Genomic DNA, 27,778 nt, shown 5'->3' with positions numbered 1-27,778 from the left:
CACCTGAGATAACACAGAATTGGATATATTTCTACATACATGCAACCTACCAAGAATGGATCATAATGAAACAGCAAATCTGAACAGGCCAATAACAAGTGAGATGCCTGAATCAGTAATAAGTATTCCATCAAAGAAAAGCCCAGAACTTAATGCCTCATTGGTGAATTCTATAAAATATTTAAAGAGGAGTTGATATTAACTCCTCTCAAACTCTTCTAGACTCATTTTATGAGCCAACATTACCCTGATTCTGAAACCAGAGAAATTATAGGCCAACAATCCTGAAGACTATGGAGGCACATGACCTTAATAACCCAAGTTCAATATCTCATTAAAAGGAACATACACCATAATGAAGTGGGGTTTATCCAAACATACACAGATAACTCACACATGCAATCAATTACTGTGATAAAAGTGCATTACTACAATAAAAGATTGAACTCAGATACTTATCTAAATATACACAAATAATTACTTACAATATAATTAAAACTGAAAACTTTTCTTTTCGGATCAGGAACAAGGCAAGGGTATTTACTCTCACTCCTATTCAACCCAGGACTAGGAGTCCTGGCCACAGTAATTAAGCAAGAAAAGAAATATGAAGCATTCATGGATCCTAGTTACTAGATTGCTTGCTTAGCATGTGCTAAGCTCTAGGTTAATCCCTGGCACCACATAAATTTGGCATGGTGATATACCCCTATAGTCATGAGGTGGATGTATGTGGATCCAAAGTTTAGATTATCCTTGGCTATATAGTGAGCCTGGGATACATCAGACCTTGCCTCAAAACAAACACACACTAAAAGGAAAAACTCCAGCCAAAATTATCTGACTGAGAAGTCTAACTACCAATGACACAATATGTAGGAAACTTTAAGTACCCTATCATAAAACTGTCAGAACTAAAACATTTAGCAAAGTTGCACAATATAAAAATCAGCATACAATATAGTTTCATTTCTATACAATAATAGCAAACTATCCAGAAGATGAATTAAGGAAAACAGTGTCACTTCTAATACTATCAAAAATAACAAAATACTTATGAATAAACATAACCAATGAAGTGAAAGATTTATACTCTCAAAACCACAAACATTATTGAAATAAATTAAAGCATATGTAAATACTTGGTTATGCTTGCATCTGTAGTTCCTGTTTGTCTACTCAGATTTTCCATTTCAGCATTCCCTCAGTTTGTGTCTTCTTCATTGCTTCTATTTCAATTTTCAGGTCTTGAACTGTTTCCTTCATCTGTTTGATTGCTTTTCTTGGCTTTCTTTAAGGGATTTATTGATTTCTTGCAATTTTTTGTTTGTCTTTTCCTCAATTTCTTTAGGAGAATTTTTCATTTCCTCTTTAAAGAACTCTATCATCTTCATGAAGTTATTTTTTTTTGTTTATTTATTTATTTTTTTTTGGTTTTTCGAGACAGGGTTTCTCTGTGTAGCTTTGTGCCTTTCCTGGAACTCACTTGGTAGCCCAGGCTGGCCTCGAACTCACAGAGATCCGCCTGGCTCTGCCTCCCGAGTGCTGGGATTAAAGGCGTGCGCCACCACCGCCCGGCTCTCATGAAGTTATTTTTAAGGTTGTTTTCTTCTGCTTCTTCTACGTTGTGATGTTCAGGTCTTGCTGTTGTAGAACTGCTAGGTTCTGGTGGTGCCATATTTCTCTTTATGTTGTTGTATGTCTTATTCACTGGCATCTACCTATCTCTTCCTTCAATCAGTGCAAGAGGTGTCTGTGTCTGAGGGAGCTGCTCTTCATCCAATCTGTGCTGGCTGTTGTAAATACTTAGAAAGACATTCGGTGTTCACAGATTGGAAGAATGAACATTGCTAAACAGTTTGTACCTCTCAGAGTGACACACAGTTTCCACTATCTCCATCCATTTTCCTATGACACATTTTTGCACAAATAAGTAACACATTCCTGTGAAATTTACAACATTTTCTACCTGACAATAGTCTATCAGTAAATTAAGTTCACCTTGAATAGCAACCTAGAATGGTGATCCCAGATGTCATCTTAAAATCAAGAATCATCTCAGATGTCAACAAAAATACTGTTTGAAAAACTCCACTCCTTGTTGGTTGATAGTGAGGAAAGCAGAGTGGGCTCTCCAGGGATTAGTATTTCATAAGGCAATAATTCCCAGGAGATTCTAGTTGGTAGCCAAATCTGAGGATCACACCTGGGAAAAACATTCTTGGAAGAAGTACAGGGATACATACTATGTTTATTAAGGGCATGTTTTAGTAAATGATTTAAAGCCATCAAAATATGTGTCATTTGCTTTGTGCATAAAGTAACCTGTGGCATTTCCATAGAACAATACCATTAAGCCAAAAGAAACAAAAGAGATTTATATATAGCGAAGTGGACACATTGAAAATACCTCAAACAAAGCAGCAAGGCAATTACTTTATGTAAAGCTCATTAAAACATATGAAAACTAAACCTACAGATAGCAATGCTGTTTTACAATGCATATGCATATGGTGATTTTTTTATATAAAAAGACACAAAAGGTGAGTTGGCACCTTAGCCAGATAAAGAGAATCGATATAAGCATCAAGGCTATCAGAATCCTAATGTAAAATATTGATAGTTTGCCAAAAGAATAGATAAAACCCTCAATTCTGCATATCAAGTTAAGAACAGGAATCACCAGCTGATAGGTGAACTCTGAGGAAAATAATTTTGATGAACTTGTTGGGACAGAAATCCGAATTTAGGAGATAATCTAACATAAAGACTACCTTCCTTTGTGGATATCATCAGAAAGAATGTTAGCTGCACAAGAAATCAAAGAGGCAGGGTACCAAGAAGGGTCTAGAGAGAAAGCTTTTCTGTGGGATTATTGAACCAATGATAGAAGGAATGAAATCTGTGGAAAGGGACAACTGAGGTCATGGAATTGTTCTTTAAAAGAAACCACTGTAGGTAGGGGAAGGGGAGGCAGAAAGCCACAGTAACACTCAATGGGCTTCTCCAGGTCACCTGGGATATGCACTGTGAGTGTGAGTCATCCCTCCTTTTGTTTTACAACAAAGGAATGGATCACTAAGGAACATGCTAAGCTATGGGTTCCACACTCTCATCCTTGTGGATTCTTATGGGCCTGAGTTGAGTCTTGGGAATGTGTATTTTAAAAAGGTGGGTAATGTTTATGCTCCCTGGAACTGGCTAGCACTCATTTAGGGCATAGGAGAAGAGAATACTTTTGGGTAGGAAAAAGAATGTTTCTTTTGTGGTGGGTAAAAAGCTTTAAGAATGGATGGATGCTGATAAATAGACAAGTAGACAAACAGATGACTGATGGATAATAATCGTGATAGATGTTAGATTGTAGTTGGCATTTTCTTTGGACTGCCAACCAGCTCCCAAATAAAGATGTGGAGACATTATTAATTATGAATGCTGGGCCTTAGCTTAGGCTTTTCCCACCTGCTCTTTTAACTCCATTTAATCTGTTTCTATTCATTTATGTTTTTTCCTAGGGGCTTTTTACCTTTCTTCATTCTGTATGTCCTACTTTCCTGCTTCCTTTGGGTCTGGCTGACTGGCCCTTGATATCTCTTTTTCTTTCTTCCTTGAGCTAAAATTCCTCCTCCTACTTACTTTCTCTGCCTGGAAGTTCCTCCTATATCTCCTCCCTCACTATTGGCCATTCAGCTTTTTATTAGACCAATCAGGTGCCTTTGGCAGGCAAGGTAAAACAGCAACACATCTTTGCATAGTTAAACAAATATTCCACAACAATAGACAGAAGACAGACAGACAGACAGACAGATAGATATATGGTAAGAGATTATAAATTAGCTGGATAAACAGATATATTGGTAGATTTACTAATTAAATGTGTCCTGCATCAAACAATCTGGCCTCAAAGCTTGGAAAAAGTTCTTTTTTAGTAACTATGATTGACACTGTTCTAAAGTATCTTGTCCTCTCTCCAAATAGCAGTGATGTAATTAAGCTGGTTGAGAATGGGAGCTACACCTCTGACCTAAATGTCTCAAGAAGCTACTGCTGATGGATCAGTGAGGGTCCACCCATTGCAGCAGGTCCTCTCAGTGAGAAGCAGGGACACAGAGCTGATGGTACCTGGAGAAGGATGGACACTTTCTACTGGCTGGCCCTATGTGACATGGGGATAGGATAGAGAGAGGGTTGGGAAGGAAGAAGTATTAGGACAACTACTAACCTGAGAAAAGTCCCTACTCTGTGTCACCCACATGTGCTGTATGTCTGCTAAAATCCCATTTTCCTCTACATCCCCCCGCCCCAATATCCCAACTGCCCAGCAAATCATGGGTTCATTCTTCAGGAATCACTTCAAGAATCATGTTCAGGACCATCTCAGAGATCTGTACTTTCTCTTTCAGTGTGTTCAGTGCATCATGATTATGTCTGCCTCTGCCCCGATACAACCTTGCGTCTGCCTCTAGTCTAGCAGCTTTGATATCACAGTGCAGATTCTCAAATAAGCAACCACTGGCTTACTAACAAGGTAATAAACTGAGTGATAATCAGAAATAAGCCAGCATGTGGATGTCAGTCAAACCCATGGTTGCCCATATGAGGAACAGACAGAAAGAAGTATTCAGAAGTGGATGTGGTTGCTACTTGAGTATCCTGGAAGGCTGTGCAGTCATTTGTCTGCCACCAATGTGCCAGGAGGTCTGGGTAAAGAGAAAACAGCAGGCTCAATTCTATACTGGGTAATTTGGAAGTGATTGAACTGTTCCTAGAGCATCCTGTGATAAGCTTTCTTGTTGTTCAGGGCAAAATAACCAAGGAAACTGAATTTCAAGATAATTATACCTGCTATTTTCTGATACCAATAAGAGAGAAAATCCTATGACTGTAAAGGGACTCCTTTCTAGGTAGGAAACAGATTTCTGGTTAGCTGAATATCATCATTCAGCAACTTCCCATCACATCATTTAACTCAGTTCTCAGGGAATGCTGGGCATACCTGTGTATATTTCTCTACCATTATAATTATATGTGATAGGTGTGTATGTTCCATCAGTGTGATTATACATTGTAAAGCATATAGAAGCAATATCTCTAGGACACTTTGGTTATTGATTTTCATATGAGAGCTGTGAAATCATAGAATGTCAGAGAACATGTTAACCCCCAAATCTCATTTTGCCAGACAACACTAAACCTTGGGAAGATATCGCTAACTTGATTTAAACTTTGTATTCACTTGAACAACAAAATCAGGTCATTCATCCATTTAGTGACTTAATATACAAAAGTGGGTGTTAAATATACAAATGACCGAGACACTGCCCCAGATGTCAAGGATTTTGCAACCTTCCTGGGAACAAACCCATAAACAACAGTGTGTTTTGGTTTTAATTTTTAACAGTATTGAAGTTTTTTAAATAAATGGCTTCAGTCCTTCAATTCTACTCTCAAGAATTAATTCAATGGAAACAAATGGGAGGAAAGGGAAGATTTAGTTATAAAATGCCCCCTTAAAATGTTCTTTAAAAATAGTTTATTTATTTGTATTTTATGTACAGCAGTGTTCTTGCATGTATGTCTGTGTGAGGGTGTCAGATCCCCTGGAACAGGCGTTATAGACAGTTGTGAGATGCCATGTGGGTGCTGGGACTTGAACCTGGGTCCTCTGGAGAGCAGCCAGCACTCCCAACCATTGAGCCATCTCTCCAGCCCCCTTAAAAGTGTTCTCAATTTCAGGATAAAGTAGGGCTTATGATACCTTGACCTCTTTGCAGTCACTCAAATGCAGGTGAAAGAAAAATATTAACATAGAAAGATGATCACGGTATGCTATTAGAAGATCAAGTGGTAGATTCCACCGGACTGTAGAGACTGTGAGTCTATCTTTTGAGGTACCTTGTTTTTATGCCTAGAGTCACTTTCAAAGTGTTATCAGTAGGCATTGCTCTTTTCCTCATGGATGCATTTTCTAAATGTTTTATGGTGCAAACACATTTACTTTAAAATAAGAAGAGAAAAATAATAATATCTGGATATCGAGGCAACACTTGAGTTCTCAAGAAGTTGATCTACGCATGTGGAGTCAGAGGACTTAGAAGTTTGACTTGAATTGATACATTCATCCATGACCCATTGGGCATTGTCTATGTGTAAAATATCATGGAGGAAAACCTAGAGCAAATGTTTTATTTTTCTAAATGTTAATGAAGATGAAGATTAACAAATAAACATGTCAGAAGGAAAGACCACATTCCCAGGGCATGTGAGGGCACAATTCTGCTTAGGGAAGAGGAACTGACTGACATTAGTCATGAGTCCTGTGTCCCTGTCGGTCTACAAGGCAGCTCCCATGTCACCTCACATCTCATTATGTCCCATGCTGAGAGTGTTTGTTTTGATGAACTGGATTCTCAGAAAATAGGTAATGCAGGCATCTGTGCTGGTTCCTTATTAGACAGAACAATAAGTTACCCAGAACATCTAAGGTAAACAAAAATTTAGTGGTTATTTGATCACACTAATCTCTATCCTCTACAAAGTGCTTTCAACCTATTAGGGAGACATCAGCATGACATCTAAAGGAGGCACTGAGACAAATTCAATGGGAACACTGCACCAAGGACAGAATGGAAACAATATTTACCTCAGAGAGACCTCCAGGCTCTCAAACAGATTAAATTGGAATAGAACGAGCACATGCATTCCTTTATTTATTTACTTGGCAGAAGGCGCCTTATTTTATATAGATCACATAGCCATCATTGAAGATGTATTCTATTTTTAAAGTGTCACACCCTAGTGGAGAAAGCATCTGGCTTCTTGAAGGGCACAGTGCAGTCTAAGGAGATGCAGGGAAGGAGGGAGAAGTGGAGAATAAACACATACTGACCTCCTCCTGGAAGCTTCTTTTCCTTGATCCTTGCATCTTCTTTGAACCCGGCTCTCAGAATTTCCAGGGTGTTACTATGGTTTTGTTTTACAGATGGACAAGCAGAGGTTGATTGTCAGAGTTAGAAACACACATGCCTATAGCTGCACTCTTCGTAGCAGAGACAGTGTTTAGGTCCAGGCCTGTCAGATCTCAAGCTTGGGGCCTGTCTGCAGCATCCTGCTGTTTTGGAAGACCATGATGCATGCATGTCATGGTGTCAGGATAAATCAAAAGGGATGCAGGAACCCTGAGTGACAGGGCATGAAGACCTGGCACTTAATGCTGAAATTCTTCAGTGAAGTTGTGGCAGGCTTTTGTTCACTGGTATCAGCAGTGCCTGAGTGGTGTCTTGTTCAAGCGGGGTAAAGCTGATCAGATTCACATGTGCATTTGCACGTACTCAGTGAGACTGACCAGCAGTGTCATTATCTCCAATGCTGATGGTCTGCCACATGTAGAACTTGGAGAGGGCAGAGATCTGTCCTGGAATCCAGTGCCCAGGAAACTGGTCAAGCATGCTTCATTCTTCACTGTGGTGTCTGCTCATTCTTGAATGCCATATCCCCCTGACTCCACCCCCAACCCCTATGACTTGTATGCTATGGTCCTACCATTAGAAGTTTGTTTAATTGGGGACAGGATATTGGTGGGGAAAACATGTCTCTTTGGGTTAGAGCATAAAGACTGAGCTCAAGGTACCTGATTCCTTGCTGACCTCCAAATATGCAGTACCTTCTCTTCTGAGTGGTACCCTTGCTGTTCATTTGGCTTCTGGCCTTCTAAAAGTTATTTTCCAGGCACCTAGACCATCTTTACCTTGAGGGCTTCTGTTCTGAGGGAAATACAGAGTCACAGTTCTCTAGGCCTCAAGTTCTCATCAAAGCTTAGGTCTATAATGTCACATTCTCTTCGGCCCTGCAAGGCCACTCCTTGGGTTTAAAAATCATGGAAATGTGACCTTGATCTAGGAGCTAATGGAGTCCAATCTCAAATGTCACCCAATTCAATGACTTATTCTGGAATAATTATTGGAATGTTTGGTCTTATGTTGAGTTAAAATCAGCCTCTCAGCTATTGCTTATTCAGTTTTGCCAGGGAAGTTATAGTCTACCTGCTACAAGCTATACTTTGAAATCTTTATGAGAGAGTTGATGGTCCTTGTTGGAAAGAGAAGCTCCTTGTAGGAGGCTTGTGGTGAGAACAAGTTTTAGGCAGTATCTTCCAGGAATCACAATGGAATCCCATCATCCTGATTCCTTTGTTGAGGAGTGTTTGGGAATTTTGTTGGTTTTCTACAACCATAATGCTCTATTGGCCGTCTGACCAGACTGAACTTTGATCAACCAGGGCTACCCTTATTTTCATGATAGAGATTGGACATAGTGGCTCACACTAACATCCCAGAACTATATACTGGCCAGTTTGGACTGTCCTTTCATGGCAAGAATTGCTGCCAGGAAATTGAATACAAAGAAACTCTTCCAAATGTACCCCCTAATATTTGATGGCTCTACTTTTGTCTAAAGGGTGAATTCATTCACCCCTCTGCCAACCCTTTCCCATAATAATAAGTGTAGCTAGACTCCTGGGCCACAACATAACCTTCAGTGAGATGTCTTCAGTTGCACCTATTACCTACCAATAGCTCAGCTATGAATCTATCAATGGGTTAATTCACTGGTGCAGTTAATGCCCTCATGACCCAATTGCCTTTTCATAGAGCCATTGGCTGGGACCAAGCTCCTAATACAGGAACCTTTTGGAGTGGTACTTCTCAAAACCCTAACAGGTCTACAGTTTCCCTCCTCTTCTCTCTCCCCTTGTCTACTCCCTCCCACCTTCTCTACACTTTTCCCTTTCTCTCTATTTTTCCTCTGTGACTGCTGAAGCTAAAGATGGCAACTATCCAGCCATAGCCAGAGTGACACCTTGCTGGGGGTTGGGAAAAAATTAGGACTCTTAAGTCCTCATTGGTTGATTTTGCTTCCAGTGAGTTTATTCCTAGAGGTGGTGAATTTAATGGCAACTTTCTGTTGTTAATAAAGAATAACAGATGTGCAGATAATTTTGAATTGTGTAATGCTGTGAGAAACAAATCAGCCCTATTGGCATAATACCTAATTTAAATAATGAATTAGCAGTATATTAAGTTTCAATGCCCTTGTTGAAAAGTGAAAATCTGAGAGCAAAATGTGTTGTTGTGCAATATGATACCCTAGTAATCCTAAACTGGCTTCATTCTCTTATTGAAGAAAAAAACAAATCAGCCTCTTTGGATTATCTGATCAAATTCCCAAGGGTAAAAGTATTACACTCTGAAGATCTTTATAAATTGACACAACTATGACACAGTATATTCTTTGATCCCCAAACAGTGGTTTAGAGTGTTAATTAGAATATATATCCTTTCCGATTTGGGTTTATTTTCTCTATGAATTATGATCATAAACCTACTTGTGAGACATTCTTTCCAATACACATCAACTAATATTAGAGAAAAAATAAGCCATGTTTACTTTTTTATTTCCCCATCAGCTGTGAGCATGCTGTGGACTCTCCTCTTCCATGTGACATCTGCTGACCCCTAAGCATCAAAGCTAGGCCAAGGTTGACTCTTTCCTTGACCGGTGCTGATACCATCCCCTTATAATTAGAAATAACTTTATAGTTAGAAACTGAGGCTCAATGAGATTACATGATTCATCCAAGTTTTCAGAATTAACAATGACTTAGCTAGAGACTACACATACATTTTCTAGATTCAGGACTACCACACTGTCTAAATTAGCAAAATAGAGGATGATGGTCTGACTCAGCTCAAGGCCATGGTTTTATCCTTTTTGAGATCAACACTAGGATTCACTCACTACAGTTAGCTGTTTTCAATGTACATCATATCTTTAATCCATCTCTCCTATACTCAGTAACATTTGAAGTTTGGGATTCCTATCCCTGGTCTAACCATGAGCTTTGGAGCAGAGAAAGATTTGTCCAGATCCATCCAATTACTACCAGTATATGCACTGGGAAAAACCTCAAGCCCCTTTCCTTCACACTGGAAATAACAAAACCTAGATTGTACAGCTGTTGCCAAATCTAAAAGGGAGCATCTGTAGAGTGCTCGGTGTCCTGTAAATATCTATACTTCCAGCGATCACCTCCCTCACTACTGTCCTTTGTAGAAAATGTTCACATATTCTCGTAGCTTTGAAGATGCTGACCCCAGAAAAGTGTTGGCTGAGGTGGTTTGAGTTGCTACTATAAGAGGATGTTGCTGGGCAGTGGTGGCACATGCCTTTAATCCCAGCACGTGGGAGGCAGAGCCAGACAGATCTCTGTGAGTTCGAGGCTAGCCTGGTCTGCAGTGTGAGTTCCAGAACAGGCACCAAAACTACAGAGAAAGCCCGTCTTGAAAAACAAAAACAAAAACAAACAAAAGGATGTTAACTAGAGTTCTTGACTTTGTTCCTACCAAAGTATAGAATTGAGAGGCACCAGATGCCAAGGAGCATGTAAGCCTAATCCTCATGCCTTGTTATGATAAACTATAATAGAAATGTTCAACAGCTACCTTCACGATCTTGGTGTGTCAACTAAAGAAGACATAGAGAAGGAGGCCATAATGGCAAGAGATACCAAGACTGGAGAGAGGTATCTTAGGGTTTGGTTGTGTTTTTCAATCTAACCACTGCTTTGCTTGAGGCTAATGGGGGTGGATTTTTAGAGCTTGATGCAGCTGCTGCCACTGCTATAGGAGGGGAGCTGGGCTCTGTCTAATTCTCAGGCAGGAAATCTAGAGGACAAATGACAGATTGCTTTGGTGGCAACACCAGGGGAGGCTGGTACAATTAGTCTGCATTCCCCAAGGTCATTCAAGGCAAAGATATGAGAGTGTCTTTCTTGTAGTGTATGTGGGCCACATGGAAGTACTTATGGGAGATGTAATTGCTTCACCCCGAGATTCCTTCATCTCATTGCTGTTCCACTAATTTATAATTACAAGTAATTCTGTTCCTAAGGATTTTTGGAATTGGAGGAGACCCTTGTGGGGAAGCATCTAGGAGTGCTAAGGAACTGGAGCAGCCAGCATAAACTTCAGTTGAAGAGGTATGGGACTTAGGTGCTGTCTACATCTGTAAATGGCTCAACTCCCTTGATTCTGAACTAGGGTGATCCTGAGGTGTGCATTTGGCACCATTTATAAAAATTCATTGGTAGTTGGATTAGTAGTATTTCTTTGTATGGCTTTTCATCCTTTCCTATACCACTTTCTCGCTCTAGGAGAGGTATTCAGTACAATTTCTAAATACATGACTTCTATTCAGTCTCTTACATCATGATCTAAGGGAGCCAAAACTAAAACAGAGACACTAGAAGAGAGCCTAGGAATAATTTTTTTTCTGTTTCTTGTCAATCAGATGACAAAAACACCCTTCTGCAATGGTGACAAGAGAGGTGATGGGACTTCCTGGCACACTGAATATCTCAAGTACAAATGCCCCCATCAACAATGAATTGAAATGGAGTCCAGTGTTTTGCAATATTATTGGCAGTCCTTAAGTATGCTACCAATGGTAGTTATGATGACTGTGGGATTGATCATTGATAAATATAATCATTACACTTAGGTTTGTTTTCAGCTAACCACCAACTAAGGGCTCAGTGTGCCTCCCAGAAGAGCTCTAATGGCATTCATGGAGAACATGTTCTCTGTAGAGAAAGGCAAAATCAGCTGAAAGACAGGTGGATTCTTTAGAAAATACCTTCCCTGTTCCAAGAAAGAAAAGAGATTTTTGCCAAAAGCGTTATAAGACTCAGCTAATATGTTCTGACAGAGTCATGGAGAACGTACCCAAATGTAGGCTTCTAGAGTGCTGGCCCGGTAGTCAAGACGGAAAGACAGAGAAGAGAGGATCTTTGGTCTAGGGAGCATCATTCTTCCTTGGTCTCCATTTAATATATGAGGGAAGACTGTGGGGATTAAGTCTGGTCTGCTTCAGGGAGTTCCTCTAACCTTGGGAAGTGAAGAGGTGTAGGAAATGAGGTGAAGGAGTTGTGTGCATGCCCAGGTGTGTGACTTCTTAGATGGCTGTTGGATGCGCATTCCTAGAGTTTCCTCAGAGGACTAAACAGCAAGAAGTCAAAGAAAGTGGCAGATTCTTACACAGTGAAGGAATAGCTGCTGCAGGTGACAACTGAGAAGTTGAGTGACTGTAGGCTAGCCAATGGAGAAGCTGCCCATCCAGAACCAGGGGAAGCATCTTCTAGGCACAGAAGTAGAAAGCCTTCATGAGACAAAGCCAATCTCAGCCAAGTGTTCTGACCCCCTTGCCATTTTTTCTGTCTTTATTGTATTCAATTCAGAGATTTAGGAGTCTGCCTAGTAAGTTAGGGATGGGTGACAGGTTATGTAGAACCAAAGATGGTTTCCTTCCATGTTCCAAGCTTTCTGTCAAAAATAATCCCCATTGGGAGGCATTTTGTAAATTGTTAGGTATTGTATTTGTAGTTTAAAAATGGAGACCTATCTTTGAAATAAAAGTTGCTCCAAGAGTCATCATGCCTGTCAACTTTTCACCCAATGGCTGAGAAAATACTTCCACATAATTGGCCAGAGGTACAGTGATAGCAAGCTATATTTGATGAAGCTGGAAAGAAGGAGGCCATTGGGCTTTCGCCCCTTGGCTCTCAAAGTGGGTGCAAGGATCTTTACTTTATACAGAAGAACCCAGCAGAAAGAACTGGGATGACTGCCTACAATGTGGCGTTCAGTCAATAGTTCATCATATAGCAGCTACAATATCTGTGACCTAAACCAAGTGTTTCTCTCTGGCTATGCACTTTTATATTACAGAAAATAAAGTCCAGGGTCTAAGACTATAGCCTGGTGTAAAAGGGCTCACGTAGCTACACACAGCCCTGACTTCCATCGCCAGCACCATATTAAAAAGAAGATGAAGGAGCTGTACAAAGTCCAAAGCTACATTCAAACCCAGGAAGCTTACCTCCTCTTTCTTAGCATGAACTTTCTTTTTTTTTTTAATTAAGGAATTTTTTTCATACATTTTACACACCAATCAAAGATCCCCCTCTTCCCTATTCCTGCCCCCCCACCTCAGCCTCCCCTCCTAACCCATCTCTCACTCCCTCCCACAAGAAGTCATGGCCTCCCATGTGGAGGCACATTCAGTAGAGGCAAATCCAAGCCCTTCCCCCTGCCTCAAGGCTGTATGGAGTGTCCCATCATTGGTAGTGGGCTCCACAAAGCCTGCTCATGTACCAGAGATGGATTCTGATTCTACCGCCAGGGGGCCTCCCAAGCAGATCAAGCTATACAACTGTCTCATTCATTTACTGTTCTATATAAGTTAAGTTTAACTAAGTCCAGGAATCGATCAAGAAGGTTTGGAAGAAAACAAATAATTCTAACATGAATCATTTCCTACCATTATAAATGAAAGTTCACATGAATGTCTTTTTCTATTTCCATATTAGAATCTATCTTAGTTAAACTTAACTAGTATAAAACAGTAAATAAAATCATAAGGAGATATGGATAGAGCTCAAGATGTCAATTTCTTGTAATAGACCACTGTTTCTGACTCTATAGTGGCAAGATGTATGTCTAGACCAGTGGTTCTAAATCAGGGGTGATTTTGTGGTCCTTTCCATTAACATTCGGCAATGGCTAGACATAGTTTAGGTTGTCACACCAGAGAGAGGGATCTAGTGGGTAGGTCAGTGGGGGTAAATGTCTGTATCAGCTTCTTCCTGCTGTATAAGCAATTATCGGGCTTAGCAGCAAAACCAACACCTATTTATTATTTCATGGTTCTCTTAATCAGAAGTCTGACAGAATGGTGGAAGTGAATCTACATTAGGTTCTCTTCTTAGTGACTCAGGGCACAGAATCCAGATGTCAGCCAGGCTGGACTCTTACCTAGAGACTCAGAAAGAATATGTTTTCCAGATTGTTGGCAGAATTCAGTTCCTTGAGGTTGGGATAAGTCCTCACTTCTTGATGACTGTCAGTCACAGGCTTTGCCCTCACTTAAGCCAATACCTACCTGAGCTTGCTCCTGGCCACCCACATCTTCTAAGTCAACAGTGGCATGTTGAATATCCACATGCTTTGAATTGCCAACTTCCTCTTTGTGTTGCTAGCAAGAGACAAATCCCTTCTTTGCAAGAAGCTTATACAATTGGATTTGCCCTATCTGCTTTATTTCTGTATCTTACAGTTAAATATTTAGGCCTTTAATTACACCTACAAAAATCCTTTCACAGCAGTACCTAGATTGGTTTTTTTCTGAGTAGCCATTGGACTTAACCTTGGGGAGCCATCTTTAGAAGTCTACTTATTATAATACCCTACAGTGCACAAGGCAGCCTTTTACAACCAAAGCATTTTATCTGCCTCTGAATGTCAATAACACTTGGTCTAGGCATATCTTTTTGTGCATGGTGAAAGTATTTCCAGTCGCTCTGTCTCATGAAAAGCAAATCCACAGCCTACAGCACTTGAAAGAAACATATGCTACAGGGTTTCTGATCACGATCCAGAACTCCCATAATCCAAGAACTGTTGGTCACAAAGATTTTATCAATTATTTGGCATCTGTTGGTCCCTCTATCTTTACCCACCCCCTCTGTTAACTTAGCGTGTGTTCTTCTATTCTTTGACATAAGTGATGTCTTACTGGAAATTTTATTGGAAATTTGGAGACGGAGAAAATTCTTTGTGTTTGGACAGATAACCAGATTGTGAGTATGTGTGTGACTAGGATTTTAGAGACCTTCCTATGGTCTCATGTAGCAGAAGTTGTGGCACAAAGTAGCCACACAGTGGGTATTTGTTGAATGTAAAAGCTTCTAAAGATAATGTAGCATGAAAAAATCTTGGTGTTTTTAGATCCAGATTAAATTGGCTCTGAGACTTTATTAGAGAAACTTTGAGACATAAAGAGAAGAAATAGGAGGCTGGAAAGATTACTTAGTCAGTAACATGCTTACCATACTAGCTTGAGGACCTGAGTTCGCTTTCTAACACCTGTACACAGGTGTGGTGTGGTGTGTGGTTTGCACTCCTAACCCAGCACTGGTTAGGCAGAGACCTAGTGCATTTCTGGGGCTCAGTGGCCAGTCAGTCTAGTCTAACTGGCAAGTTCCTGGTCTCAGTGAGGAACCTTGACGGCTCTGGAGCAACAACACCTGGGGTTGGCCTCTGGCCTGTGCATCTTCTCCTCAATCCATGTACATCCACACATATATGAACACACACACACACACACACACACACACACACACACACACACACACACACACACATGAATGTATACACTCACCTGTACCCTCCTGCACACACATATACCTGTATATAAATCTCATGTGAGATGGGACAAAATATATTTTGAGTTCCTTGACTTTGACCTGAAGTCATGTTCTTTGTGTATTTCCAAGTTACAGAAGTCACCTGGTCCAAATGTCCACCCCAGTAAGATATTTTTTTTGACACTCCTGAGGGGTCTAGTTTATGACTGACTCTTAAGATGGCTTAACCAAGAGGCAGATACTTCAAAGTAGTAATTCTCAAGGCTTGCTTTGCCTATATATTCTCTGGATTAAATTTGGAAAATAGTAGACCCCTTTGAATATTTTTAGTTGCCATGTAAAACCCATATGCATAAATGCAGTAGTTGCAAAGGACATGGTTTCTAACACATTCCATATTCTATATGGAACTTATTTTACCAAACCCTTGGTGCAATAGGTGAAACCCATTCACTTTGCAGACTCTATCTTCTATATTATCTGTCAAGAAAATCCATTTCAAATTATCAACAGAAACAGTCCAGCCAGGGCTGCTTTTCTTTAAAAAAAAATGGGTTCATATTTTTCAATTTAAATGAACCATAATACTTTAATCTCTGTGACAAACATACCACCTTTAAATGTCAAGATAAAACAATAGATGGACAGATAAGACATAGAGCCTTGCAATGCCGTTGTCCCCTACACGGTAGAAAGTACGGTTCCATCACTGTTTGTTGTTGGGTTTGCTTTCCGTTGGGTCCTGTGTTTGTGCCATTCCTTCAGGAGCTGTGTCTCCTCCAGGTTTCTCTGTTTAGTTCCCTCAAAGGATTTTCTACCCTGGGCATTGCCTAAGAGTAGGCCACCTTTTGTAAGATAGGAGAGGTGAGAAGGGGCAATAAAAGATAAGTTTGCAACCCAAATAGATGTACTGGAGGAGAAAAGTTCACATAGGAGTAGAGGGCTTGGAAACTAATTTCCTTAAAACACATTGTTCCCTCCTGGGTATGTTTTAAATATACGCTTAAGGATGTGTCTCCTCCACTTTGAAGATTCTTCACACCAGGTGATAACCTACTATGTGCTTAGAGAAGTGTCCACAGTTGGGAGATGGTGAGTTGAAACATCCTTCCTACCCCAGGTCCATTCCACTGTGGTTTAGTACCTGGTTCCTGTTGATGACTGGCATTGGAAGATGCTATGGTGCATGCCCCACAGTGCATTTCTAGGGTTCATATCCCAGGCCTATGGCTGTGCATTCTCTATCATTATTTTCAGTTCCCTCACCTTCCTAGTCATCTTTACACAAGGATACTAACACTCAAAAATGAAACTTTTCTAAATTTGACTGTCTAAAACAACATAACATAAAATGTCAATGTTTGTGATTTTCTTTATAATATAAAAAGCTACTGTTTTTAACTTTTTGCTCTATGTTTGGTACTTCAAATAGTCCTGCAAAGGAGACATTATTATCATCATTCCTGTTTTCTGCATACAGACAAGAAGATTGAATTGGCAAAGACCTAAATGACTAGACAAAATCAAGAATTTGACTCTGTGCCTTGTTTAGTTAGCAATTGGTTAACTTATTCCTGGCTTGGTGGGGAGCTGATTTGACAGTAACATGATACCATGTAGACACATCTCTGTAGGCGTTCGGAGGGAGGAGCAGAAAAGATAAGAATAGACACAACATCAGAATTATCTGCACATTCTCTGGGAACTTCACTGAACAGCTAGAAAGCTCCTGTCATACATATAGAGTGGTGGTCATCCATAACAACTTATCGAAGTGACCTAGTCCAGAGCAGTGGCTCCCAGACTAGACTGCCTAGTCCAAGAGAGTCTGTGGAGGTCTATGGACTACTGAATCAAGGAGAGGATCCAAACAACAGGGACTTCCTATGTCCCCTCCTCTATCTCAAACACGTCTTCTGTTTTCTCTAGTGTTCTTTATTTAGTCCAATGAGGATTAGTTAGACATGGGTAATATAAAAGTAGAAATAGAGATACATATGTGCAGAGAGGCAGAGGACAAAGAGAGAGTAAAGAAGACGAACACAGAAGGAGGAAGGGATGTTAAAAAATATCCATTCTGAGGGGGCTGGAGAGATGGCTCAGTGGTTAAGAGCACTGGCTGCTCTTCAGAGGACTTGGATTCAATTTCCAGCACCTACATGGCAGCTCATAACCATCTGTATAACTCCAGTTCCAGAGGATCCAATGCCCTCTCTTCTGACCTGCACAGGCACCAGGGATTCAGGGGGTGGGTGGTACAGACATACATACAGACAAAACACTCACACACATACAGTAAAAGTAAATAGTTAAAAATATGAACTTAAGTGTCCTTATATATAGTACATACTCAAATATTTTATTTGATTTATTCTTGAGACGAGGTCTTCTGTAGCTGGTCTCATACTCCTTATGTGACTGGGGGTGACCTTGAACTTCTGATCCTTCTGCCTTCACCACCTGAGTACCAGGGTTATAGGCATACACTAGCACACCCAGTTTTAAACAGTACTGGAGATCAAATACAAAACTTTGCGCATGCTGCGCAAGCCAATGACTTGTATCCTAGCACCTCAGACCCTTTTGCTGAATGAAAGTGAAGAAAGGAGAGAAGTGTAGCAGGCTTTTGGCCTGAAATGTATGTCTTTAATTTGCCTAAATCATTTGCAATTAAATGCTATTGTCTTCCAAATCACACTGAACTGTGGCATGATGTAAGTTATCTAGGGTGAGACCTTATCTTTCCATGAGTTGTGGGAAATGGCATAGATAGATACCTCGAGTACTCCTAGTATAACGGACAGTCTTCATTTGTAACAAAAGAGTGAGAACAGTAGTAATTCTCTGACATAACTGGGGATCAGGGAATGTAAGAAGAGTCCCACTATCGGAATATCATAATCCTATTACAAGATATTGTAGAGATACATCTCCCTCTAGGAAAAACCCAACAACTTCCCCAAATCTAGAAAACAGAACACAAAGGGTTAATTCTGTGTAAAGATTTTTTTTTTTTTTTTTTTTTTTAACAAGACAACTTTCTTTTTTTTTCTCCCTGCTCAAGATTCTCCTTAAATAGCCAGATCTCTTTTTGGAGTATTCAAAATTGGGTTTGCTTTACAACATGCTGATGAGACTCAACTTTTTAAGAATAAAATAAAGAGAGTGTGCAAAAAATGGACCACTGCCTGTCAGGTATCCAGAGTGAAGTCTCAGCTGTCACAGTGATGCATGCAAAGGTGCACTACTCTCCAAGCCCACTGAAATCAGAATCACCAAATGTGGAAGGTGCATTTAGCAGCCATCAAGTCCCCTCCTTCTGGGAAGGAAGGCTTATGTAAGCTTCTAGGTCATTGGCCATCATTGACTGTGACTTTGGCAGTCAAGGGGCATCAATCTGGGGTCTGCAGCAACTGGGTATTATTCAGCATGTACTGAACTATTAGCTTAGTTTAAAACACCTTTTCTTATTGACATGGTTATGAAGATAAAGCTGCTGCTTCCCCTCTCTCTGTAGTGCTGTGGATAGAACCCAGGGCCTTCTGCATGTTTCGAAAATGCTTTAACACTGCTGCTCGCCAGGCCCCAGATGACTTGTCCTAAAATAAATGAAAACAGATTTGGGGTGGAGGATGCGATGTATCAGTCATTTATGGCATGAGCAGAAAGAGGAAAATGAGAATTTGGAGTAGGGCTAGATGGGAACATAGGATCAGGAGAATTTTTTTTCTTTTCGTATCAGACCCCACTTCACAAGTACAGCTGATACAAGTGGGTAAGTGGCACCTAGTGTTCCCATCAGCCTTCCCTCCTGATTCATAGCAGGAAGAGGCAGGGACACACACTTCACTGACCAACTCAGTGAGTAAATGTTGCGCACTTTGCTAGACTCAAAGACAGGAGGTAAACAAGATGGGAGAGGACTGTATGCCCTTAGAGACCATACAGTCTTCAGTTAGTGTTCCAAGACAACTTTTCCAATTACACACATAAGGAAAAACATTCTGTTTTGAAGATGGCTACTATAATAGAATACACTGGTTCTGTTTCTGCAATCATCCCAAACTAGTCATCATGCGCTGGTCTCTAACATGATTTTTATAGGCTGCCGAGAGTCCTTCTAGAAGATGTATGCATTTAACTTAAAAAGCTAATGCATCAAGCACTTTGACAAAAATTAGAGTCAATGAAGGAGCACTTTTGGAGCAGCACACAATGCTGGGATTTTTTACAGGTCATCCGTTTTCTAGACTCCTCTTTGTAATTTCCCCTTCCTGCCTTATAAGCCCATATATGCTTTGTGTGTTCACAAGGTGAGATCCTCAAAAGAGAGGGAGTGTTCAATACACTGAATGGGGCCTGGGCCTGGAGGTGAACGTGTGAGGGAAGGGATAAAAAAGCAGATATAATGACATACATCCATACATCGGGGACTGGTGGAGACAATGGGGCCTTTGATGCGTATTTAGGTTCCTGTTTCGGATTCTGCCACAGTTGTGTTGACAAATGTCCTTGCCGTCGTCCTGGTACAAGCAGTTTATGCTTAGAACCAGAGACAGCAAAAATAGGATTTGGGGGTAGCAAGGACTCTGATCAGTCAACAGGAAGAAAGTGTGCCCCCGGGGGAGAAGCTTCTCCTGGAGCAAAACTGTGCACCTGGAGATGGGTGGCGGATGAAACACAGAGCAATGGAAGAAACTGAAGCTTGCATCTTTCCTAGGCAAAGGAGTGCTAATGCTGAAGGTGGGTTGCTGGCAGGGTGGAGGTGGGGTGGAGGTGGGGGTGGGTTTGCTCCTCCTAGCCCCAAAGCTGGGGAACAGCAGGGAACTGGGAATGGTGTTGGCGAGGTTGTTATGTCAGGACAAGGTGTTGGGTATGAGGGTGGGTGGGGGCCTGAGGGGTGGCTTGGAGCCCTGGCGGTGGCTGCCTGACGTCACCGGCCTCTCTGGCAATAGGCTAAGAGCTGAGCTCCCTGTAGCAGTGGCGAAGGCAGCGGCGGCGGCGGCGGCGGCGGCAGCAGCAGCAGCAGCCGGGCTCTGTCTTCGGTCCCTGCGCTCCGCGCCTTCTGCAGCTGCCACTGCAGCCGAGGCGGGGGCTCCTTTTCTACAGCCGGCTGGCGGTTCCAGGTAAGAGACAATGGTCCGGCTGAAGGTTTCCATGGCTAGGGGGCCCAGCGGCAGGATGTGGGCGGGTAAGACCACTCCCGCGGCCTGCGCAGGCACCTCTGGGCAGAGCTTCGGCCCCCGCCCCTGCCCCAGCCGAGGATAGCGCTGAGCCTTGCTGCTCCGCAGTGCAACAGTTTGCACCTGCCTTTTGGGAGAGGCGAGGGAGCTGTGCTGCCTGCTGCGGGTCCTCCTGACTTGGTCCTCTGCCACAGCCTCTGGGCCCTGGGGTCAGGGCCCCGGGAAGGCTGGAGACAAGGTCGGTTCCCCAAAGTTTGCAGGCGGGAACCCTTCCCCTTCCAGTTTCTGCTCTGGAAGAAAGAAAAAGGATACAGGATGCTGTCAAGTGGGAGGCTCGGGGAGATGGGGAGGAGGGGGGCGTTTGCGAGAATGTGCCTCTGCCGAGAAGAGTGCTTCAGCTGTTTTTGATAGGGAGTCAGGGGGAGGAAGGTGGCAGGGAAGAAGGCTGGAGAAAGGTCGAGCAAGATTCTGAATGCCAGATTCAGCGTGTCAGCTGGGGCCAGGGACAGAGGCAGTGGGATGTCTCCCCTGGGACTGGGACCTTGGGGATCTGAAGGTCCAGGCTGGAAGTGTCTGGAGAGGGAGGGATGGGAAAGGAAGCCTTCATACAGGGAGCCTGCTTGGAGGGAATGCTGGGGAGAGTGGCTGAGAAGAGGTCCACCCGGCTCAGAGAGGAGGGCAGTTGGCTTTCTGGGAAGTAGATAGAGAAAGCCAGCCTTGGCGGCCGCTGTTGGTGACAATTAGAAAGTTGTGCAGGGGGCAGGGCGCTGGCTGCCTTCTCTGCTGAGTAACCAGTGTCTCCGCGGTGCGGTGCGGTGCGGACGCCAGACCCCATCGGAGCCAGCCGAGCAGCTGGCAACCGCTCTCCTGCGCTGCCAGGAGCGGTAGGATTGGGGTCGGTGGGTTGTGGAGATGGCAGCGCCCAGCTGAGGGCCGCTTGGCAGTGGTGGCAGATCCCCTTTCGTTCTCCTCACTTGCCTGGGCAGTGGCCGGGACCCTAACTAATCCTCTTCTCTTTGCAGCACGGTGCCTGGGGAAAGGAAACCGGGCGCTTGGAGACAAGATCAAGGAGGACCGGAGACAATCTCCCTGGGGCTACTAGCTCTGGCCAGCTTGCTTGCCGGCAGTCGCTCCCTCTGTCTTTGGCTGGAGCGCACACTCTTTCCAGCGCCAGGGAGCAGTTGGGGTGGCGTGGGCTCTTGTCCTCGTCTTGGCTGGTGGGAACAGTGTGTCCAACAGAGGAAGCCTGGTGGGCCTGGCCCCTCTCAGCCCAGCGCCGATGAGTGCCAGGGCGCCGAAAGAGCTGAGGCTGGCCCTGCCGCCCTGTCTCCTCAACCGGACCTTTGCTTCCCACAACGCCAGTGGAGGCGGCAACGCAGGTGTCCGCACCTCGGGCGCAGGTGGTGGCACCTGCATCACGCAGGTGGGACAGCAGCTCTTCCAGTCTTTCTCATCCACGCTGGTGCTGATTGTCCTGGTCACTCTCATCTTCTGCCTCATCGTGCTGTCCCTCTCCACTTTCCACATCCACAAGCGTAGGATGAAGAAGCGGAAGATGCAGAGAGCTCAGGAGGAATACGAGAGGGATCATTGCAGCGGCAGCCACGGTGGTGGTGGTGGTGGTGGTGGTGGTGGGCTGCCCCGGGCAGGTGTTCAAGCCCCAACCCATGGAAAAGAAACCCGGCTGGAGAGACAGCCCCGGGACTCCGCCTTCAGCACCCCCTCCAATGCCACCTCTTCCTCCTCTTCATCCCCTGGTCTCCTGGGCCAGGGCCCTTGTGCGCCTCCTCCTCCACCGCCAGCCCCCAGTCCACACGGAGCACAGGCAGCTTCCTCCTGCTCGGACACTGCTGGCGAGGGCCTTTTGCAAACGGTGGTACTGTCCTGATTGTGTAGCCCTCTCCTGACCCCCTTTCCTCGTTTCCAGCATCTTTGCCATCCTGGCTTTTGTTCCTCCTTTCTCCCTTTTCCGTTTCCCTCCGGTCCCTCTTTCCTCTGCCCTCGTCCCCCACCTGCTCACCCTTTTACTGTTTCTCCTCCGCCGAGGCACTGTGCGGTATTTGTAAATATTGGGCGAGGAAAGTCTCAGAGGAAGAAATAACGCTGATAATACTTTATCGATATTTATAGTAATTATTATACTATTAATAACACAGTCCAAGCGCATGACAAATCACATCATTTCTCATCGTCAATGATGGCTGCATCTTCCCTCTCCACCCCGTGCCCCCCTCAGTAAGGAGGAGAAACCGCACAAGCTACCAAATCTATCAAAGACATGAACACAGGAGCCAAGGGAGGGGAGGGGGCCGGTGATGTTGTATATAGCTGTCAAGTGAAGGTTTAGTCGCCTTTCTGCCCCTCCCCCACGGGCTTTCACCTTTCCTTTAGCTTCTCCCGCCCCCGCCCCCTCCTCACCTTCAGCTGGGCTCAGGCATTAGTATATTATAAAGGAAACATTTACATGAAGCACCAGAGACCACAGAGAATGTCCCAGAAAAATGTTCAGGACAGGTAACCCCTCTCTAGTCAGTCATCTCTTCACTCTTTGGTTTCCCCGGGCAGAGTTAGTTTACTTTTAGAAATATCTCGCTGGACGAGCCGCAAAAAAAACAAAACAAAAACCATACTGTATGCTTCTGCTCGCCCACCCCCTTCCGCCCGGCCCCACTTGCACACTTGATTGGTGGCAGGGTTTTATTATTTGTTTATTCATCTATTGATTTCTTTATTTTTGAGCCTCAGAGACATCGGGAGCTGTCCAGCCATGTCTGGTGCTGAATATGTCTCGCCCTCACGCTTACTTCCTCTGGCTGTGCAGGCCAAAGAAGGAGCTGTTTTGGAAAGTGATTGTCTTGGTTTTGATTGGTTTCTTCTTTTTTCTACAATTGGATTAGTGTGTACTATTGTTTTGCTTATTATTAAACATTGCATAAGTTACCTTTATGTAAAAAAAAAAAGTATTAGGTAATGTGCAGTTCTGAAAATGCAGTATCTAACCAAGCAGTATGTTTCTGTTTTATTTTTAGAACAAGTGCACCTTTGTTATATACTTATTATATTGGTACCAAATACAGAAGAAAACCATAGTTCTGTGATATGTCCTCCAAACTGTATATTCTTGTTCTGACTTTCCAGCTGTTGATACAATGGTTGCCACTGGCTGAGGAAGTCAGTGGTACAGGCCTGGCTTCTGTTTCCGGAAGTGTTCTTTTGTATTTTACTCTGTAGTAGACTATTATAAAAAGATGACACTCACGTTTCCCTTTTTCTTTTGTGAATAACAGAAACGGCCACACCAGAACAGAAGGAATGGATGTGCAGGAATGCCATCTATTAAACCCTGGTTAATATTTCAACAGTGCCTGTAGTTCTCTGCATGCAGTTACCACCTGGAGGCAGTGGTGTGTGTGTTTGTACTGTATGTGTTGGGGGAAAGTCTGGTGGAGATGTTGGGCAATTTGGATGACGGGACATGCAAATTTCCAAGGTAAATCAGTAAATGCTTACAGGATAAAAATGTTTACAGTTTGTTTAGTTACAACTCTGTGCCTGTATCTGATATACAGCAATGGAGGATCTCGCTTCTTTCTAAGTCTGGCCTAATTAGCCTCCCTGAACACATAGAAAATGTTGAGGAAAAAAGAAAGCCAGAGAGAAGGTAAATCTTTTGTCTTCTCTTCAAAAGTCAGATAAACCCATCTATGTTAGACTCTGCTGCTGGGTGTAAGGCAGTGGGACCCTCACAAAAATTCCTCTCCCAAGCCACTAGCTGCCCTCAGTTCTCTGTTTTGTTTCAAGTTGTATGTGCTTATTATCCAGAGAAACTATTGCCTCTAATGTTTTTTGTTATTATGAAGTTTCCCAAGCTCAGTCCGTATCTTTATAAAATAAGTTAATAAGGTTGATTTCAGTCACCCATCAGATATCATCTGAGTCCTTTTCTGAAGCACAGGCCATCATTTAAGCATGCCATGTTGTATCATTAGGAAGATCAGGTATAATCTTTGGATACAATATATTAACAATGAATCAGATTCTCTCCAGTGCCTTAGTCACTTCCTAGTAACAGGTCTGAGTGCATTCACTCCCTCAGGCTACCAGGGAACCCATCAGTGTAACTGAGCTCCACATTGTACAACAGAATGGCTAAGGCACTGTGAAGGAGAATGTCCATCAATCTCTTTAACTTACCCTCATCCACCTATAGCTCTTAACACCTTCTTACAGAATGGGTTTTGAATGTGAAATCTGAATAGAATCAGGAACCCAGAAAGAAGGAAGTTCCATCATCTCAATGAGCTCTACTTAAGTGCATAGATATTACTTTCTTCCCATTATTTGGTGCACTTTTTTTTTTACAGTAAATAATTTCCCATTTTATTAAAGCAATAAAATATTCTGTTTTGAGTAGTGCTAGATGCTGATTCCACTTCCTTGGTGCTGAAGCGACTCATGTGTTCTTGCCTTATGAATCACAGTGCATTCAAGGCATGCAATAATAATCCCCTTCCAAGAAGCAGCCTGTACACCCTAGGGGGCAATGTCCTATATACTTTTCCCAAAAGAAATAGAGGGAACAAGAAATAAGCTAATTGTGTGTATTTAAAAAAAATCTTGATACCTCTAACCATAAGCACACATCTGTAATGTGCTATCATTGTGCACCTTAAGTGTTTATGCCTTTCCCCATCAATTGACTAGGGTTTAATATTTTAATAGTGTCCTGTGTAAAGATGATGCAGCTTGTCAATCATGTTTCATACTGAGTTTAATATGCTGTGAACCTGGTGGTGTCACACAAGATTTCTGTGAGCTAGAATGAGAATTACATGAAATTCTAGTAGATCAGATCCCACACCAAATTATTGCAATAAGCATATGACAATGCAAATTTCTATAGGCTCTGTTTAGATTGCTACTTAGTGAACTCAGCTGACCCATATGACATTCAAGATTTCATTTTTATGAAACAAACGGCAATATGGAAATAGCTAAATTTACTCTAAGGATTTTATTTACCGATGTCCAGTCAAACTAATTGCTTCAACCCTCTATAGCTACAGCTCAGCTCCTGCACTTGCTATTCAGTATTAATAAGGTAGCATGCTTGACTCTTACTGTTTTAAGACATGAGAAAATAAGAGAAAGAGAATGCCAATATGTCAACTGTATGGGACTCTGACTCTTGAAGATGTAGATGGATATAATCTTTAGAATTTATATACACCCATAGATATGTATTTATATATGCATACATTTTGTACAAATTTACAATGGACTTTTTGTATTCTCTTTTCTGTCATTATAAGTATGAGACTGAAACCAAATAGTTGTTCCATCCTCTGATCCGGAGAGGATCTGAGAAGTCAGGTAAATGCATGTACTTGTTTCTTTGGGGTCAAATAGGAATGACTTTCTCTTTATTTAATGGAAGGGGAGAGTCTTCCTCGGCTTGGGAAATTGGTAATTAGATAAGCTTCCTTTCCTATATTAGTGACTCAAATGTAGCAACGATAATGAAGTTATGACCATATCAATATGGTCCAGCTATCTAGGTGGAATAAAAAATCTATCTAAAAGATCTTTGGAGACATCTAGACCATAATCATGGATTGCAATTTGATTTTTCTTTTCCTTTTTCAACATATATGTTGTATGAGATACAACATATATCTGCATATTTAAAGGTAAAATGAAAATATAACTATTATCTGTTTAGTTTGACAAGTAGCTTTTGGAAAATATGGACGATTTAGCTTTAAACATTACTTTGGTATTTGACCTTTTCTCCCTTCCTATCTGTATCCATGGAATTGATTAGACAATGACTAAAACTTCTTCTTTTTCAATGCATAGACATAGGCTTTAAGTGCTTTTCTGTTGATAATGGCTAAGAAATTACTAACAGATATTGCTAAGAGTTGGGTTTGGCTAAACCAGGAACTTTACTATGGCTTCTAAAGTCCACTCCCAGGTGAATCTAGGCTTTAATCTGAAAAGCCACGTGTTGGTGTGTGAAAGCAGGGGCTGCAGCTCACAGATATCACAGTTCATGTGAGAATGAATTGCCCCATCTACACAAGAAGATATTTCATCCCTGGGATGAATAGAAATCTGATTCTGGTTTGTTTTTCTTTCGCTTATGTGTACTATTTGAGAAGCAGATATTCTGGCTTGGCATCAATGCTTATCAATGCCACCAACCCAATGGTACCATTGGTGCCATGGAGGAATGCTTAGTAGAGAATAAGGATTGACTTAGCTTTAATTGGGGGACAATGAATTATTCCAATTTTTTTTTTAACCTATGAGGCTATTTCCCCGAGACGTGTGGTCTCCCAGGATTGCTGCTGTAGAGAGGTTAACAACAGTGACAGCGCCCACAGGCAAACTGACTTTTGAACTTGAGTATATCCAATAGATAGAATAAAACAGGTACTAGAATTCATGAAAAATTTGTTTTGCTTTTATATCAATAAAAGAGTTTTCTTGTTAATTGGCTTTTTGGACACTATTTCCTTATTAATTTAGTGTATAACATGCCAGAGTTATAAAATAGCTTACTCTGTTACACTTAGATACACTTTTCTAAAAGAGGCAATTAAAAATGTTTTTACAGCTTATCTGTTCTTCCACATAAACCAGCTGCATCTCAAAGAAGGTGTGTGTGTGTGTCTCTGTGTGTGTGTGTGTGTGTGAATATGTGTCTGTGAGAGTATGTGAGTGTGTGTGTGTGAATATGAGTGTGTGTGTGTGAATGTGTGAGTGTGATAGTGTGTGAATGTGAGTGTGTGAATGTGTGTGTGTGTGTGTGTGTGTGTGTGTGTGTGTGTGTGTGTGGTGTGTACTTGGTATAACCCAGTAATCTGAGTCTACTGTGATAATTCGGTGGTCCTTCTAGGCACCAACTTGAAGTCTTGAGGTTTTACCCTCTTCTTCCCTGTTCACTGCTCTAACAACCTAGTCTATCAGGAAGAGATGTGTTGAGAACCATTTTTGCCATTTAAAGAGGGATGCCCCAGTTTTACACAAATTCAGAAGGGTCCTAACTGACTCCTGCTGAAATGCAGCTTGTCTGGGATGCTTCTTACTGTGTCGTGCTATTGTCCTACCCTGACTTCCTGCTGACATTCGTTACTATAGTCTTAGACCCTGACCTTTGTCTCCAGTCTGTAATTTATCACAGGACTCTTCACCCCAGGCTTACCATTCCTAGCTTGTACCACCTCCCTATTGAAGATACAGTGAAGGTCCGGCTTTCCTGAGTTCTGGACCTGCATTGAAAGGCATGAATTCTTTCTGAGGATCATGAATCAAACCACTACCCCTG

General features: G+C 42.2%; 1 protein-coding gene across 6 annotated transcripts; it reads left to right on the top strand.

The window, feature by feature from the left end:
* Positions 1 to 3,088: 3,088 nt before the first annotated feature.
* Positions 3,089 to 23,069, top strand: C7H11orf87 (chromosome 7 C11orf87 homolog). 6 transcript variants are annotated; one of them, XM_076576274.1, is made up of 5 exons: positions 3,100 to 3,171; positions 3,979 to 4,118; positions 4,404 to 20,005; positions 20,218 to 20,388; positions 21,468 to 23,069. In XM_076576274.1, exon 5 carries the CDS (start codon positions 21,725 to 21,727, stop codon positions 22,331 to 22,333), a length of 609 nt encoding a protein of 202 aa, XP_076432389.1. In that variant the 5' UTR covers positions 3,100 to 3,171; positions 3,979 to 4,118; positions 4,404 to 20,005; positions 20,218 to 20,388; positions 21,468 to 21,724; the 3' UTR covers positions 22,334 to 23,069. The 6 variants fall into 6 exon arrangements, with proteins under 6 accessions (XP_076432390.1, XP_076432388.1, XP_076432389.1 ...); XM_076576275.1 differs by lacking the exon at positions 3,979 to 4,118 and having other exon boundaries at positions 3,089 to 3,171; positions 19,860 to 20,005; XM_076576273.1 differs by having other exon boundaries at positions 3,093 to 3,171; positions 3,982 to 20,005.
* The last annotated feature ends 4,709 nt before the right edge of the window (positions 23,070 to 27,778 follow it).

Source organism: Peromyscus maniculatus, chromosome 7 (assembly GCF_049852395.1).
Source record: "Peromyscus maniculatus bairdii isolate BWxNUB_F1_BW_parent chromosome 7, HU_Pman_BW_mat_3.1, whole genome shotgun sequence".
Classification (NCBI taxonomy): Eukaryota; Metazoa; Chordata; class Mammalia; order Rodentia; family Cricetidae; genus Peromyscus; species Peromyscus maniculatus.
This window is presented reverse-complemented; position numbering and strand designations above follow the sequence as displayed.